We start from the raw sequence: 18,171 nt of genomic DNA, 5'->3' as shown, positions 1-18,171 counted from the left end.
CAGCAGAGAAGAAAGTACACAGACTGAAAAGACAGAGGCCCGAGGTGACATTAAACACGTTGCATAACCAGCACTCGAGTCTGTTTACCTCAAGGACGGAGGTTGACGCAGCCAGAATCTGCAGCTACTTTCCCCGAGCCCGGCAGTCAGGATAAATGATAAAGTCAGAATACAGATGGAAACATATCTGAGTGAAGAAATCACATTTTAACCTTGAAAACCTTAAATGAGGTTAAAGTTTTTAATCACAAATCCGGTGTCTTCCTCCAGGAAACACTGACCATCTGGTAAATCAGCTATAATTTACCTGAGGTTAAATAAATATAAGCAGATATTGAATCACCTCATGTTCATAGTAACAGTAACATAGGGGGGGGGGGCCTGCTGACAGAAGGCTCTGAGCTGCGGAGCCTGACGGAGGCTCCGGGTCCCGTCAGCAGGTTTCCTATGTCTCACTGAGCTGATTTGTCTCAATAGCAGGATGTGTCTAAAAAAGATGCAGACACAGAAATCTCACTGCTCTTAAACCTCCGTCACACCTTCCACCCTCCACCCCCCCGACCTCCTGTGTCCGTTAAGGTCACTGTGATAAATTACCACGTCTGCGTCAGAGGGTTTACTTTTCTGGAAATCCAGTGACACTAAGACTTAATTGATTTATTCAGGATGAACAGACTCCTGGTCATCGTCAATCTTAAGCCGTCAACTTGCTGCCTCTGCCAAGGAAGTTGTATTTGTATGTTTGCAGAATTAAAGTAACGCAACTGGAAGGATTAACACATAACATGGTGGGAGGATGCATCAGGGAAACACTCATTAAAGTTTGGTGCAGATTCGAAGCAGAAGTTTAGTTTTTCCTTGATTTCCCAGAGAATAATTCATATATATATTGATTTTGAAAGAAATACTTTTGCTATTTGCTGAACACACAATGTCTTGGTGCAACGTTTCATGTTGTTTGGTCTGTTCTGAATAAAGCTGAATATTCCCAGAATACAAGAGTAAAGTTATGATGTCTGTTTGAGATCAAGAACAAGAAGATTCTGGTTATAAACTCTGCAAGAATATAACTAGAGCCCTGTGTTGATATTATGGAGTTAAAGATGTCGATATTAAACCCTTGTGACATAAAGTAAGTGTGTAAAAGTTCTGATAAATAACTCTAAATAAAAGAAAACACAACCAAGAATGAGGGTAAATAAAAAAAAATAGCATTTTACGTGAAATATAATGCAAATATTTTCTGCATTTATTCTGTTTAAAAAAAAGTTTGCATATGAGTGAACATCAACATCTTTTCTCAGTCATTTAATTCTCACACACTTATTTGTGACCTGAATACGATTTTTCTGTTTCTGAATCTATACTTTATTTCATGCACTGAAATAACAGGAGGTGAATTCTTGAGATTCCAAATGTAAACATCAGTATCACAGAATGAGATCTTTCTTATCATTTCGAGTGGAATTCTCTAAACACTTGGATTATTCCAGCCTTCGTGTGGACGTGCACGGACAAGACGCCGTCAGCAGATTCCTGAAAACATGGCGGTTTCTCCTCAAGGACGAATGTTTGGATTCTGGGATGATTTCCCTTCCCAGCGTTCACTCTGCTGCTCCTTGTGTGATCGGCCTCTGAACGCTGATATTCCCCTCCTACTGTCTGTGATCACAGAACTAAAACCCTCAGTGTGAGTAGCTCTGTGAATAACTGTGTCAGCTCGGAGCTACTCCGGCCTCGGTGGAACCGGGACAAGGAGCCGGGTGTTGTGGAGACAGAGGTTTTATTCACGGCAGCAGATTGAATCTGTTTAAATGAGTTTTACTCTTCACTCTCCTGAAGAACTCGCTAGTGGCTCTGGATCGTCAGCTCAATGCAGAGTCGAGGGGGAAGCTGACAGAGCTCATAGAAAGACTGAATTCCATTTTATTGTTTGATATTAAGGGAATAATCCATTTAAAATGACAAATGAATATTTCCACCATAGTTTGGGGTTATATACAAATGTGCAAGATGCATCTTTATTTACAGTCTGTGGTCCAAAAGTCGTCGTGGTGAGAAAACCTACGACTACATGTTTATTAAATCTGCTGAGGACATGCCTGATCCTCTGATGATGACTGTTTTTAAAACATTTAATACAACAATGCCATCAAAAAATGTCAAAATACCAGAAACCTATTAATACGAAAATCCCTGAGCACATCCGTTTCCCCAGAGGATGAACCCTTTCCTCTTCTGGTTGCTCAGTGACCTTTTATTCAGTCACCACCTCAACTTTTTACCGATGTTCCCTGGACCTGAGGAACCAAAGGTCAAGCTGCAGGAGCTCTGGGATCTTTCAGGTTTTAATGAGACTGTCGAGTAAAATAAAACATTGTTATGGTAGCTAATAAAATCAATGCTGGTGTTGATGGGATGTCGACAGATTCTAAGTCCTCAGTTCTAATCAGGATGTTTCTTAACAGCAGGGAGGAAGAGGAGGAAAACCCTGATGAAGACACTTCACCTCTCTGAGCCTTTCACTTCCTCTCTGCTTCCTGACGACAGGATGAGGACGTGGGGACGTGCCGTTCTTTTCAGGGACAGGTCACGACCTCAGGACGTCATGTACCTTCAGTCATTTTGCTTCAAGAGCTTCTCCAGAGCAACTCAGTACATTGAGTCTTCTCCTCACACGGAGGAGGTCAGAGGTCACAGCACCCTGGTGATGTCATCGTACACGAAGAGGCAGGATTTTAATAATACGACAGGATGAAAGTTACAGATATTAAACCCCGTCATGGATATCTTAGGAAAAGAATAGGGATTTATTTGATCATCATAATCAGTCATATTATAAAAGATTAAAGCTGATTTATTTACTCTGGCCCTTGTTTTGAGAGATGATCTTAACAATAATTTAACACTTCAACATTCAGACACTGAACTGTTTGTTTTGTCTCAGACAGAAACAGAGGAAACGCTGCTGAACTCAGCATCTGTGACGGCCACAGAAAGATTCATTTACAGGTTTATCTCCATGCTGCAACATAAGTTGAACTTTTCATTTGAGAAGACGAGTGAAATGTGAGTGATCTTACAAATTCCTGTTTTCTTTATAAAAACACACATTTCACAAACGAGCAGGGTGCAAAGTATAAAACAATAAAATAAAGCCCTCTTCTGGTCACCAGCAGGTAGTACAACTATTTATACAAAGTCAACATGACAGGATTCTTTTAGTTTCACTTAAACTTTCAAGGCATTTTGGGGATTAATCAAAGTCTTGAATATAAAAAATGAGTAAATTAGCTTTTTTGTTGTTTTTGTCATATTGAAAAGCACACAAGCAGTTTTGTTGTCGTTGATTTCAGACATATATTAATGTAGTTTGATAATAAAACAAGCTTCCTGGGACTTAACAAAAACCTTTAGATGTCTTATAACAAGACAACTTCTCGAATCATGAAAACTAGAAGGTCACACAGAAAGAGAAACTCAAAACTGAGACACTTCAAAGTAAAGCGCTAATTCTGTAGTTCTCAGAGAGGATGGAAACAACAGACAGAAAAGAAGAAGCACATCCTCCACCCACACATCTGCTCCTCTCGTCTGCTCACAGTTCACCAGCAAACGTGTGGTGACACAAGTTGTGTTCCTCTGCGTTCCTGTGACCGTGTGAGTGTGTTAAGAAGAATGTCTCAACTCACTGGACCTTCGCTGCTGCTACTGGTGCTGGTGCTGCTGAGGACTCTGTGTTTTTCCTCGGCTGAGGACAAAGGTGAGTAAAGATTTTCTGGGATCAGACTTTTTTCTCCTCCGTCAAGAAGGTTGTGTTTTTGACCATTTGTGTGTCGAGAAGATTTCATAAAAACTGAGTGACTTGTTGTAAGGATGGGACGTGACGGATCACTTTCTCTGTGTAATTATCTATATTAGTTGTAATTGTGCCGTCGACCATTAACACGTCGACAGGTTTCCTTTGAACTGGTTTCGCTTTTTAAATATCAATTGTCTGTTTGTCAACAGTCGCTGAGGGAAATCAGGTCTGTTCAAAATGAAAACATCTAAATGTGTTTCCATTTGTGTTCCAGTGACCTTAGAGGTTCTTTACCCACAGAGGAGCCTCACTGTGTCCCGTGGCTCGTCCGTCAAACTGTCCTGCAAAGCAAACTACGACCAGGAGCATTGCGGCCAGGTGAAGGTGGTGTGGACTCAAAAAGACAAAGCGCTGACTGACCCCAGCAAGTACATCACCACGGTGAACGAGACCGTCGCCGAGGGCAACATGAGACTCAGGCAGGTGGACACGGAGATCCTCGACCTGACATCAGACGACACTGGTCAATTCCAATGCAAAGCCGAGTGTACGAAGGGAGAGACGGCGATGGGACACTTCATCCGGGTCAAGGTCGAAGGTAAAGTCGACAGCGAGGAGGAAAATCATTATTATAACTGAGTTTGTGTCTGAAGCAGATCACGAAACATGATGTAGTTCTCTTTTTGAGGATGTTTATTAGTTTAATGCAAAGTGAAATGTCTTTTTCCACTCGAAGCTGGAAGGAAACAAGTCTTTCACGTGTTGTTTTCTTGTTTCACTCTCTTTCAGCTCGATCACCTGACGCAGGCGGATCTGTTCATTAAGGATTCAAATGTTCCAGCAAGTTGAATCAACCAAGTTTAAAAAATGTTTTCAGCTAAATGATTTGTCCTTTTTTTATTTGGATGCTTCCTCGTCTGTTGAACCCGTTTCAGTGGCTTCAGCTCAGAGTCTTAAAGACTCACATGTACGGAGGCTCGAGTCCTGCAGCTGCTGCCGGTGAGGTTCGAACCCGGCCCTTTGCTTCACGTCCCCCCCGCTCGCTCTCCCCCTTTCACGCTGTCCCTTTGTCAAATCAATAAAAAGGGCTTATGCCAAAAAACAAGATCTGCAATCTGATTCCATGGTGTGTGAACCAACTGATACGTCACCATCACTCAACATCCACACATAACTCACTAAATGAACATCAGCTGAGTTAAAGACTTGAAACTAGAGACTGAGACATTAACTCCTCAGGAAAGTTTTTACTGACGTTATCAAGTGAGAATAGATTCACTTTCTATAGAAACGGATCAACCTTCAACCTGCTGGTTTTCCTGTTGGCTCGTCTGAGGTGCGAGAAGCTGCTGAAATGATCTGCAGCTAAAATTAGTCTCGGTGCTGAAGCGTGTTTGAAACACTCGGCCCTGGTTCAGTTTCCTTCTGTGCTTTTGGTTTCTAAAAGTCAGACAGAGACACGAGAAGCAGCAGAATGAACCTAAGCTCTGTGGGGATCTGTAGAAAGGACAAAGCTCATCTTCACAGAGAGAGTGCCGTTTGAGAGTCGATTCTGTGGTTTGACATCTGAACTTTAACCAGGGCACTGTCGAATTTGCATTCACGTGCACAAGGCCTGACCCTGTTTCCACCTGTGTTTGTTCTTTTCAGAGTAGTGAGAGGCTGCACATGTCCGACCACAGGACAGGAAACTGCAGCAGGTCGTGCATAGTTTCCTCTATAACTTTTTTAACTTTAATCAGGTCTAAAGCCACGCGTACAGTCGCAGCCTGTGAGTCATTGCAAGAGTTGTTTTGGACTGAGAGTAAATTTGCAGGTACATCGAGGTGAAACTTTGGTTCTTTTGTCCGGACAACACACTCAAACACCACTTTCCTCTGTAGCCACCTTCACGAGATGTCAAACAGTACGAAGACAGAACGCAAACGTCTCACGCAGTCGTTCTGGATGTTTTTCTGGACTTTTCCTGCCAGTCTCCAAATAAAATGTCCGTAAAAGTCAGCGTTGAAGACATTTCTTATGGTACAAAACTGGAAAATACAAATATCTCAGGATGAAAAACAGGAACCATCGTGTAGAAGAAAAGATTTCAACTTGGAAAAAAACTTCAAGATTCAGCTCTTGGTGATAAGGGCTGAGGCTGAAATTCACAAACAAGTTCCACGTACTTCCCTCTTTAGGATTCCCAGTAAAGTCTTCATCTGATGGTGAAGTAGCCGTTCCACTGAGTCAGGGCTCGAGTCAGAGGAGGCGTTATGGTCCAGACCCCCCCCCCCCCACACACACCTCACAGTCTCACAAGAGATCCAACATGGTGAAAATCTTCTTCACTGATAAGTTTCAACTGGTCTCATCAGTCTTGTGATCGTTTCTGGAGATTCATGAGGAGACAAGTGACGACCATGTGACGTCAGGAGCCGTCTGATTGGTCAGGCTTGGTGAACTTGCTCTGCAGGAACACCCTGGGAACACAAAGCCCCTCCTTCTTGTTGACCGTCTCTCTCAGGACGTAGTCGTTGGCAACCGACAGGAAGCCGGCGTCCGCAAAGAGCTCAGCCAGAAACTCTGAGAGCGAGAAGAAGAGCAAACAGACATTTTTAGAGGAAGGAAACCAGGCAGAGGGAAGGTTGAGGAGTTTTCTACTTCAGGACCAATGTGAATAAAGGATTCTCACACTTAAGATTTATACCATCGTGCCAACTGGTTTACAGGGAATCTCTCTGTGTCTGTTTCATGTTGTAGTTTCAGGACAAGGTTTACAAATATCTTTATTTTCACACAATCAAACCAGAGGCAGAAAAGATCCACTGGTTTCAAAAGTTTAAAATAAATAAAAACTCCAAATGAAATGATTGTTTTTATTCTATTATTTTTGCTTCGAAGGAGGACACTTGTTTTTTTAAAGCATGTGAAGAAATACATATTTTAACCTGTGGAATCATGAAAACAACTTTCCTGAATCAGTTTACTGACCTTTGGAGAAGAAGTAGGACCTGGTGCCGTCCTGCCGTACGTAGAAGTTCTCGCCCAGTTTGCTGCCGGCTTTGAATCGCAGCATGGCGTGGTCGTGGAGCCCGTAGTCTCTAAACAGGACCACGCCTCCAGGCTTCAGCACCTGAGGGCCACATGTCAGAGGCGAGCTTAGAATCCACGTGTATGAAATAAAGAGGGAAGTGACCACCACACTAACAGCGACTACATTACAACAAACGTTTCTAAACCTTTCAGGAACCAAACCTGCTCTCACCCTGCTGATGTTCTGCAGAGCCAGCTTCATCTTGTCGGGATGGACGGCCGACAGAACGAAGATGAGGGTGACCACGTCCACGCTTCCCTCCGGCACGTTTGTCTTCAGGTCGTCTTTGGTCAGATCGCACTGGAAGGCTGAGCAGCGCTCAGGGCAGAACAGAGGGTTTTGCTGGAAACAGAGAAAGTTTCCATTTGTCAGGTGATGTTTCTACTAGATCTGCATCTGTTGTTTCAGATGTTGGACGGATGATTGGGTTGATTGTTGACATGGAATCTGAAGATGTATCGATGGGCTCAGGACATTTTTGAGGAGAGTAATTCACTATGTTTGACTTTTTATTGACAGAAAAATTAACAGACAATTCAATAAAAGAATTGACAGATAGATCCATATATTGAAAATAAAGTAGAGAGCTCAGTTTTTAAATATTTACTTTTAACTCCTGGGAAGAGATATGTCTTCTACAGTTATGACTCCTCAACACAACACAATACAATACTAAAGGTGAGTGTCCACAGCCATGTTCTGTACAGAAAGGCAAACGTCACCAGTTTCCTGGAGTCTGAATTGTTTGAGTGACACTAGGTGATTGAAAACCACCGTTTTACTAGAAAAGAGCCAAGGTAAACAACAGAATAGAGTATTCATAGATTCTGATGAATAGAAATCTTACTTTGACAAACTCCACAGCTCGTGGAGAGAAGTCACAGGCGTACACAAAGATGTTGAGGTCGTCCTCCAGCAGAGGGAAGAGGCAGTTCCCCACGCCGCAGCCGGCCTCCAGCAAAACCAGCCTCTGAGACTCAAACTGGGAATCAGGCAGAACAAAGACAGAACCAAGAGAAGATCACAAGGTCGGTTCATCATTTCATTCATGTGTAACCGTTCCCATGTCAGGTTCTTTCTCATTTATCACCTGATGTTTAACCACAACTCTCTTATGAACAAGACGACTCTTTGAATGAGATTTAGCATCTGCAGAATTTATCTTTGGGGCCTTTAATAAGCTAATTTAATTTGTTTTCCTTTTGCCTTGATCTTATAATGTGTAAAATGATACAACTCCAAACTTAACCACTTCATCAATATGGTAAGAAGTTATTTTTAGGCAGAATATCCATCAGACACCAGGGACCATCCAATTTAAAATCAATGGTTATTAATATGAATCTATTTTAAATGTGTGGTCATAAAATACAAGAAGCACTAAAATCTACTTGAAACTTGACATGTCTTCTTTATCAAGAGTAATACTAGAACTTAGCATTTGTTCAGTGGTCTTTATGATGTGGACGATTTTGAAAGAATATGATTGTTTCATATTCATATAAAATATAAAGAAGCACTAATATCTGATTCTGAGTCAGTCACATGACCAATTAAAAGCAACGCAGTGATCTCATATTCACACAGGAATTAATCATAAGTTCAGTTCAGTTGATTGAGTTAAGATAAGTTCAGTTCCTAAAGCAGCAGTGATGTGGACTGACTGTCTTTGAACCTCCCTGAGAGTCCTTGTCCCGGACCCAGGTGTAAGGACAGCCTGGGACCGGGACTCTGCTCCCAGGTGTCCGTCCTCCCTCACCTCTCTGCAGGCTCGGAGCTCCTCGAACTCCCTGCAGGTCCAGTGTCTGTCCTTGAAGAAATTCGTGGTGTTTCTCTTGTAGAACAAGTCCCAGTTCTTCTGAGCTTCTTTCTCCAGCTTCATCTGCTTGAAGCCGGACACCAGAGTCCTCTCCCCGCCGGGTCCGTCCCCCTCCTCCCGGGTCGGATCTGTCCCGGTCTGTCCCGGGACACACGGGGACAGCTCACCTGTTGTTATCTCACCTGTCTCATGTGTGGACAGCGCCATGTTGCCTTAAAACCTACTTAACTGTCGCCTATTTGTTTCTATTTAACTTAAATACTCTTTAATATTTAAGATAGTAAACTCAAGATAGATTTCACATGAACTTAAAGGAGCTAAAAACTAAATAATTTGTTGAAAACACTGGTTACTAAAAGCATTGATGCGGCGGCCATCTTGTCCGTTGGCTAAATTTCTCCGTGTCGCATGGACACTGAAGTTAGTTCCTCCCCCGGGGGGCGCGGATATTTAAAAAAACTGAATAAAAACACAAAATAAATGATAAAAACATGATAAAAATAATCGTTTAACTTTATTGTGTTTTTTTCTGTGACGAGTTTTATATTAAATCAGGTTAAAGAAGTAGATTTTCTTACATTTCCCCCGCTGGACCCAAACCGGAAGAGGCGCGGTCGAGTGACGTCAGGGGATGTTTTGCTAGCGCTTAGCATCGGAAGCTAACGGTGTGTCTCGGCTCTTGGACCGGCTCGGCTCGGTTTCCCCGGTGACCCTTGCGTGCATGTGATATCGTGACACGCTTGTGTCCACACGGAGACATGAACGGGAGCACCAACCCGCTGCTGGACAAGGAGGAACACGTACTGAAGCTCGGGGAAAGTTTCGAGAAGAGGCCGAAGTCCTCGTTCCACACCATCAGATGTGAGTGGACACCGGGAGGGATTCGAACCCTCACCCCCTGACCACACGTGTTTACATAGAGACACCTGCTGTTAAAGTTTCCCTCTATAAATTTATTACATCTCTGTTATTACACTGTTGTTACAAACGCCTTTGTTGTCACCGCGCTGTCAATCAATCAATCACATGTTGACTCACAGATGTTCACAAGGAGCAACTTCCGGTGTTCTTCACTCAACAAGTCACATGGGAACTTTATGAGAGTCACATGTGTTTACATTGTTTATTCATAATGAAGGAGCAGATGAACGGAGGAGGTCCTGATGGCAGGAGACATGAGGAGACATGTTCTAATCATTGTCCTCCATCACCATCTCTGGTTCTTATATAATAATAAGTTAAATGTCCCAGTTCTACCAGCAACATGAGTCACTGACCATTAGAGAAACTACAGCCTCATGAAAAAATGTACAAACTGCTAAAGCAACACTGTGTAACTTTGACTGAGCAACAGCGCCCCCTGCAGCCACAGGTGGGGTTTGATTCAGATGGGCTCCGTGTGTTGTGACATGTTTGCATTAATGAAGTTGTTTTCTGAGTTTTCTTGTGTTGAGCTCTCTCAGCCACCGTAGAGAGACTCAGTTAGACAGACAGGAACTTCACTATCCAACCACTCCAACTTGTCATAGAGCGTATTAATGTCATAGAGCTTATTAATGTCATAGAGCTTATTAAAGTGTAAAATATCTCCTCAGACGTCTTTCTAAAAGTGTTTGTTGATCAGTGTTGTTGTTTTACAGACGACTTCAAACCAGCGTCGATCGACACGAGCTGCGAGGGGGAGCTGCAGGTCGGGAAAGGAGATGAAGTCACCATCACGTTACCACACATTCCGGTAAACTGCAGCCGAAACTTACTGGAGGAGACGAGAGGATCAGATACATAGCAGATCACAATGAGGAGTTTTTGTTAATTAATTAAAGGATTGCATTCAAGGTCACATTTATGGAAAATACGTTGATTTTAAATTTATTTACCTAATTACAAAAATTTACTCCAGGTTTCAGTTAAACACATTTTTTTTTTTGTAACATATACTTATTGGTTTTATACATTTAAATCAATTTTCATACATACATGAACCCTCCCCCAAACCGAACACATGGCAATATACAAAACAACAATATCACATAAATGGCTAAGTTATAATTAAAACATCAATTCAAGAAGGACCAAAAACCATAATGAAAATACTAATTTAGTTTAAACAAGTGAAGAAAAGAAAAAAAATACAGTCGCAACCATGGAGCAGAGTACAGCACACATTCCTCACCACAGATAAGTCACCTCACTCTACCAATGCCTCTTCAATGTCACCCTTTCTAACAAAGTCCAAAAACATCTCCCATATAGTTAAAGACATTTAAGTGAGAAAGAATTATCAACATTCAACTGAACCAAGAAAATACAGCTCAACCTGTCGGAGAGGATTTGGTTTCATTCCTCAGTTAAAAGAAGAAGTAGAGATGTCAGTTGAATCCTCAGATGAACATGTTCCTGTGGTTGTTCTTGTTCCAGGGCTCCACGCCGCCCATGACGGTTTTCAAAGGGAACAAGCGGCCGTACCAGAAGGACTGCGTGCTCATCATCAACCACGACACCGGCGAGTTCGTCCTGGAGAAGCTGAGCAGCAGCATCCAGGTCAAGAAAACCAGGTGAGAGCTCCCAGCAGATCAGACCCAACTAGTGAATGATTCTGCTCAGATCAACTTGTGCAAGTTTTCAATTTGTTTTATTCCATCAGGATTTAATTTAAAGACAAATCCTGCGACATGATTTCTGGCTCCACCTTCTGGACAGTGACTGTTACTACACCAAATCCAGATTATACATCCTATTATCTCCTCTTGATCCTTTTTAAATCACCAGGAAGGATATTATGGTGTTTTAAGATAAACTACAGAAACGAAACAGGACTAATAGTTGGTACGTTTGCTGTGTGTGTGTCTGTGTGTCTGTGTTTGTGTGTGTTTCAGGGCCGAGGGCAGCAGTAAGATCCAGGCCCGGATCGAGCAGCAGTCGGTCCGGTCCTCTCAGCCCAACTCTCAGTTCCGAGCGCCCACGAAGCCGGGGGCCGGGGCCAAGGCGTCTCCGTCCCCCTCGAAGGACAACCCCTCCCCTGAGCCTCAGCTCGATGACATCAAAAGAGGTGAACTCCAGTCCCAACCCGTGACAGAACAGATATTTATATATATATATGTCATGAATATGTAGATGAATGTGAACTCCCGTTGTCCTCTCAGAGCTGCGAGCCGAGGTGGACGTGATCGAGCAGATGAGCAGCAGCGGCAGCAGCTCCTCGGACTCGGCGAGCGCGTCGGGCAGCGGCGACGACAGCAGCAGCGACGGCGAGCACGAACCCCCCCGACCGCTCAGCCAGACCTCGCCCAGCCGCCTGCCAGTGGCCAACGGGGGGGCGGAGCGGCAGCAGGGCAGCAACCAGCTCATGAACACGCTCAGTGAGTACATCCTTCTGACTCTCACTTCTAATGCTGCTGTTAATCCTGTTCAGGGTTGAGAGGCAGGGACATATCCCAGCATGCATTGGGACAGAGGTGGGAGCACATGGATTGAATTGTTTTTGAGCAAATCTTTAATTTCCAATAAGATCGTTTTGACTCTATATCAATCTGGCTCATTCACCCTCAACTCATATTGACGGTTCACTATATTAAAAGCTCCACAGAATCAGATTAATACGGACATTGTCCAGACTAGGGTTGCAAAATTCCGGGAATATTCAAAGTTGGAAACTTTCCATGGGAATTAACGGGAATTAACGGGAATATACGGGAATTAACGGGAATAAACGGGAATTAACGGGAATTAACGGGAATAAACTGGAAATGTTGTTGGTTATTTATATTAACTGTATTTACCTTGTCATATACAGACATAAATATAAACATTTTGTTGTGTCATAGGCTGATTTGAGCCCCGAGGAAACTTTGGGCACTTGACTATATGCTTCTGCATCGTTGTGTCATTCTTAACATAGGTCTTTGCACAGTATTTGCAAATGTACACAACCTTTCCTTCTACATTGGATGAGGTGAAATGTCTCCACACATGAGAGAGTGCACGTGGCATTGTTCTGTAGAATAAGATGAGAAAAAAGTTTGTAAAAAAACACTAATGCAAAACCAGAGATATAAATAGTTAGCCAAACTATTGGAATCGTCTGTAAACATATTTTACAATTGATGGATAAATGAATGGAAATAGTCTAGATGAACAGATGAACAATCCTCAATAAGCATGCTAATATATTTTCCCCAGTAATATCATGGAAACTTACCTGACTAGTCCTTCACTCTACAGCAGGCCTCAATAGCCCTGCTGTAGAGTGAAGCATGCTGGGAATTATCCGTGCATGAGATGGAAGAATGCACAGTGGAGGGTTGAAATCCAACATGCAGTGTGTGCTGCATTCCATACATCTTTAAAATAGAGTTTTGAATGATGTTTTTATTGCTCAGCGTTTAAGTTGCGTAGTTTTGTTTTTTTTCAAAATTCCCAAAATACCCGAGCTAAACTTCCCGAGCTAAACTTCCCATGGAAAGTTTCCGGAAATTTACCGGAAACTTTCCGCCCCTTTGCAACCCTAGTCCAGACAGTAGAGAAATGTCCAGAAAATATTACACATGACGGACGTGAAACTGGAAGAACACAAATATAGAAATTTAGCATGAAGAAGAGGAGCCGGACACGTAGAAGACGAAGACGTCAGCTTGGAAACACGAGGAGAGTTTATCATGTCCCGCCTCCTGCTGCTTTACAGGCTCCTCCTCCTCACCTGGTTGTTCCCACATGTTCCTGTTGGTGTGAACTGGTGTCGAACCATTCAGAACAATGTTTCTAACTGGTTTCATTCTCTTCTTCTTCTCCGTCCTCACAGGAAACGACCTCCAGCTCAGCGAGTCGGGCAGCGACAGCGATGACGACTGAACGCTGGTCGCTCTCTCGCTCTGTCCGCACTCCTCCTCTTCCTCCTCCTCCTCCTCCTCCTCCTGGTTCACTTGTTCCTTTGCTGTGGTAGCTGACCTAAGCCGTATATATCTTGTTTTTTTTACTTTATTTTAGTAAATCCTCAACGCCGGTCAGCCTAGAACTTTAAGAGTGTATTTTTATTAGATGTATATTTTGTCTTGTAAAGCTAAAACGTTAGAAAAAGAAACTTTTACTTGAGAGATGTGGAAGATTATATATTAGAGTGCACATACATATTTTCTGTACTTAGAGCAGCTACTTTTATCTCTTGTATCTTTGGGTTTAGTCTTCTTGGTGAAAGGAGGAGGAGCCTGACTGGGAGCATCATCCCTGACTCATCTCCTCACATCGATCATCAGAAGGTCGTGGGAATCATTTCACTTTGTGAATGAGAAAAAAATTATCGAAATATCATCTGCTAATGTCGTAAACGTTGAGACGAGCTTTTCTTTACTTTCTGCTCATTTTAAAAATGAATTTTAAAATCAAAACCAACGTAATATCAGATGACATTCATCAGAGGAAAACAGCTGCTGGTTATTTTTACTTATTGTCAATGAATTCTATGAAAAGACCAAAACCATCAGTGTCCCAGTGCTTTTCCTCACCTCCACACAGAACCCAGTAGAACCAGTAACTGCATCAGAGCAAAGATTCCACCAGTCACAGCCATCGATTCATCACAGTTCATGGAACGTGCAACATTTGAAAAAAGGAATAAATCAAACAAATTTCCTCCAAAGAACTTTTAATTTCACTTTTCCCAAAACCACGACTCTTCATTTTATCGTTTGTCGTTTTGTGTCGTTTTATTCAAACAGAGAAACAAGTTGTTGATATAAAACCGTTCGCTGCCTCCCGGCGTGAATCCAGAATCCTTCTAACCAGTGAATGTGTCTCGTCCTGAAGAAGCCAAAGAGTTGAGCTCGTGCACACGTCATCACGTGCACGGAGCCGGACCCGTTGAGCAGTGTTACAGAATTTGTGTCGTTGTGTATTTGTTCTATCAGAGTTTGTGTTGTTGTGCTTTGACGAAGTGAAGTCAGTGATCGTTTCCTTTGTCTGCAGCTGAACATCGTTTAGTGTCAGAAACACGGCTGAAGAGTTTTATCACAAAAACACGTTAACACTGAATCAGGAGCATATATCAGAACTGGATCTGGTAAACAGACACATTCTAATTACATCATATTCGTATATTTGTGTGTTTGTCAGTTTGCAGGATTAAATGAAAACTACTGGACTTATTTTATAAGTATAGTCACATGGAGGAGAACGGACGTGAGGAGGAGAAACAATCTCCAGATTCACACTGAAGCTTAAAACTCATTTTAATCAAGCTGCTTTTTCAAAATTAAAAGTTCCTTAGTGTTGCTTTAATATTAAAACTCATTCACACAAACACATGACGCCGTCGTGAGTCGGTCGAAACCTCAGACTCTCATGATTTATTGTTTTTGGCTGGTTAAAGATTCATTTGAGTTTAAAATGAGAAGTGACACAAGTTTCAGTCTCAAATAAATGTATAATTTCTTCATCCTCTGATCAGCCACCGGTGTTTTTATCTTCACTTCCAAAACCTCAGACGCATTTAAAACATTTGCTGGCAAGGAAATGAAATAGATGTAAAAAAAAAATAGATCTTTGTTCGATTTAACCCCTTTTACCCTTTTGTTAATATATTAACTTTTAATGCTAACGTGTGATTTTGAAATGAAACTCTTCAGCTGCTATCGTCTCCCAGGATTCCACAGTGTTTTTAGAGCTTTGCCGTGTTTCTCAGAAGGTTCGAGCTGGTGACTCCGGACCCAGATGATTGTTAGTAACAGGATCAGAACTCAGAGCTGAGAGTCAGATCTCCAGCTTCTCTGATCCTGGAACCGTTGATGTATTTCTTCTGTTACGTGAGAAACTGTCGATGTTTAGATTTTGTCCTCCTGAACCCCCCCCCGGTCATGGATCAGCTGTCTCACAGACTCTGGTGTATCTGGTGCTGTAGTTGTCATGTTTTTGTTTTAGTGAAATGTTTATCGGAAATAAGTTTGTACAAATTTGAAGTGTATTAAAATGCAATTGATTAACGTTTCCTGAGAACTACAGCCTCAACTATATGAAAATAGTTTATAGGTAATAAAATACTTCGATAGCAAAACAATACAGATTGTATTTGCTGTTATTTACATATATTTTTTTAATTTGGCATTGATTCCTCAGATATTCTTTTCACCTTAAATCAAAGAAATATAATTCAGTTTTGAAAATGTACAGTTTAGCCATAAACTTTGATAAATGACAATAAATAAAAAGAAAACAAAGACAACCAAATATTTAGAACTTAAAAAGAATTAATACATTAAAATGGAGATATGCATTATTCATTGTCGTTGGTTTGAACTGTACCTGACGTCTGTGACCTGATCGTAGACCAGAAGAACAGCTTTTAATTCAGTTTGATCTTTTTCTCTTTTCTCAAACATGAGAATATGAATTATTATAATAAAAAAATAAAGAGCTCTCACTGTGGGAATATGAATGTCAATTAACTAAAACATTTTAATTGGACCATTTTTTTATTAATTATTTATTTTTTGCGTTTCAAAGCTGATTTTCCTTGAAACTCTTCGTCAGCGGCTGCAGTTTAATCAAAAGCTGATTTCAGACTTGAAATATCAGAAAATAGTTTGTGGACATGTTCTCGAGTTTGTGTTTCACATGTGAAGAAACAGCAGGAGATTGTCCGGGTCCGACTCGTGTGGGGAAATGTCCGGAGATCTTTCCAGGGGATGAGCGCACCTTTATTTTGAAAAGGTAAAACTAGGTTTCCTTAATAAAGAAGCAAAGAAAAATAAAAAATAAATGTAACTTTACTGATGAGAATTACATTTACTCTTTTTTTTCTGCCTGGTCAAATCACCATTGGTTTTTTTGGGGATTGGAACCAGCAACCCTCAGCTCAGACGTTCTTCCTACTAAAGGCTTCTGGACTTTAAAGAGTAAAGACACAAGTCGAACATGAACTTTGATAAAAGATTATATTGCTGGTCTTAAATAATTGTTGTCAAGTGAAACGTGTGCGTGGATGAAACCCTTCCCGCCCTGCACACGGAGCAGAACACGTTACAGTACTTGATCCCTGCGCTGGAGAGGGACTCACACCTCCCTTCACACAGTCACACAACAGTTCACTACACAAACATAAATAGCTTCTGTTTCCCTTTAAATCATCTCAAACTCCATTAGATTCATGATTCTGGCTCTTGCTACGTCATTCGACTGGAATATAAATTAACAACATCAACAACAAATAATAATATAATAATAATTAGAACAATAATAATATAAAAGCTGTGTGTCTTTCATATAAATCTGGTTAGCTTACAATATGAAATGATGCTCACGAGGAGAGTTTCTCTGCTTTGTGTCCGTCAGAGAGAAACCCGGCGCCATGTCGACTCTGACCCGAGTCCACGCCGTTTCCTGAGGGTCGGAGGTCACATGACTTCCTCGGGGGAGCGGAGGAGAAACAGGGTTCTCTTTGATTTCTCCTGGGAGTCAAGTTCGTTCTCTACCAAGGCTGAAACCAGCGCCCCCTCCTGGTGGTGTCTGGTATCGTAAACAGTCCTCAGCACAGGGGGGGGGCGCAGCAGCGAGGATCAACCCCCCCGTCCCTTTGCAGCACCTCGTGACCTTTGACCTGTGACCTGTCCACACTGGCAAGTTCGGCTCGTATAGTTTTTAAAGCTCCCTGACCTAGCCCCTCACCCCCCCGCCCCGCCCCCCCCCCCCCCCCGGGGTCACGAGGGTCACCGCCCGGGGCAGGAAGTGGGTTTGATGCAGCGGCCCTGGAACAGCACCAGGTTGGCCGGGCAGTGGCAGCCGGCCACGCACGGCCGGTGGCACGGCCCGATCTCGTTCCAGTTGTCGCAGGTCTTGGTGCAGCCGGGGCCGCAGGTGTCGTACACAGCGCCGTGTTTACACTGGGTGGCTGGGGGGGGGACAAGGGGGGAGACAAGGGGGGAGACAAGGGGGGGGGACAAGGGTGTAAACATCAAACTGAGCCAATCAGATGTCAGCATGAGAATCTCTCCTCCTCCACAGAGACGTTAACGAGACAAACATCACAAACATTCATTGTGAAGTTGATCCAGTTAAAGAAGATGAGACACCGATGACACAGATGATTACACAAGAATCCAGTTTTAAATGATTTCTAAACAAACAGATGATTTTATGATATTATTTCCTCTGATGAAGACGTTTTCATCTGTGTTTGTCTGATAGTTTGCAGGATAACACAGAAACTGAGACTCGTCATTATGACACTCGGTTTATAAATAAGGTTTTGGGGCAAATCCAGGAAATGTTTTTAGATAAAACATTTGCCGTGATTATCTCAGAGAAGAATTCATGGATCTTGATGAAAATATGACTCATTTATGCCTTTTTTAGATTCACAATCATAAAATCATCCAATGAAAATGTTAAATGTCAAGTTCAAAGATCTTTGAACTCTTAATTTGTATTATTTCGAAATGATTCTGATAAAAAAATCTATTTCTTCTGATAAATGTTCAGCAAACAAAA

At 42.2% G+C, this 18,171-nt stretch overlaps 3 protein-coding genes across 3 annotated transcripts in view; 1 reads left to right on the top strand and 2 right to left on the bottom strand.

The window, feature by feature from the left end:
- Positions 1-6,073: 6,073 nt before the first annotated feature.
- mettl6 (methyltransferase 6, methylcytidine) lies at positions 6,074-8,931 on the bottom strand. Its single transcript, XM_061081471.1, has 5 exons — positions 8,638-8,931; positions 7,726-7,860; positions 7,050-7,220; positions 6,776-6,917; positions 6,074-6,367 (listed from the first exon to the last, which is right to left on the bottom strand). The coding sequence occupies exons 1-5, from the start codon at positions 8,902-8,904 to the stop codon at positions 6,213-6,215; spliced, it is 870 nt and encodes a 289-aa protein (XP_060937454.1). The 5' UTR covers positions 8,905-8,931; the 3' UTR covers positions 6,074-6,212.
- A 420-nt stretch (positions 8,932-9,351) lies between these two features.
- eaf1 (ELL associated factor 1) lies at positions 9,352-15,673 on the top strand. The gene is made up of 6 exons (XM_061081472.1): positions 9,352-9,558; positions 10,338-10,432; positions 11,116-11,252; positions 11,574-11,746; positions 11,841-12,056; positions 13,496-15,673. The coding sequence occupies exons 1-6, from the start codon at positions 9,456-9,458 to the stop codon at positions 13,543-13,545; spliced, it is 774 nt and encodes a 257-aa protein (XP_060937455.1). The 5' UTR covers positions 9,352-9,455; the 3' UTR covers positions 13,546-15,673.
- Positions 15,674-17,390: 1,717 nt separating this feature from the next.
- bmper (BMP binding endothelial regulator) overlaps positions 17,391-18,171 on the bottom strand; it is a 24,392-nt gene continuing 23,611 nt past the window's right edge. The window contains exon 16 of the mRNA XM_061081469.1: positions 17,391-17,572. Coding sequence (XP_060937452.1) covers positions 17,391-17,572 — 182 coding nt within the window. The remainder of the gene's footprint in view (positions 17,573-18,171) is intronic.

Source organism: Limanda limanda, chromosome 11, assembly GCF_963576545.1.
Source record: "Limanda limanda chromosome 11, fLimLim1.1, whole genome shotgun sequence".
NCBI classification, from domain to species: Eukaryota; Metazoa; Chordata; class Actinopteri; order Pleuronectiformes; family Pleuronectidae; genus Limanda; species Limanda limanda.
The sequence above is the reverse complement of the archived record's forward strand: the minus strand, read 5'-3'. Positions and strand labels throughout refer to the sequence as shown.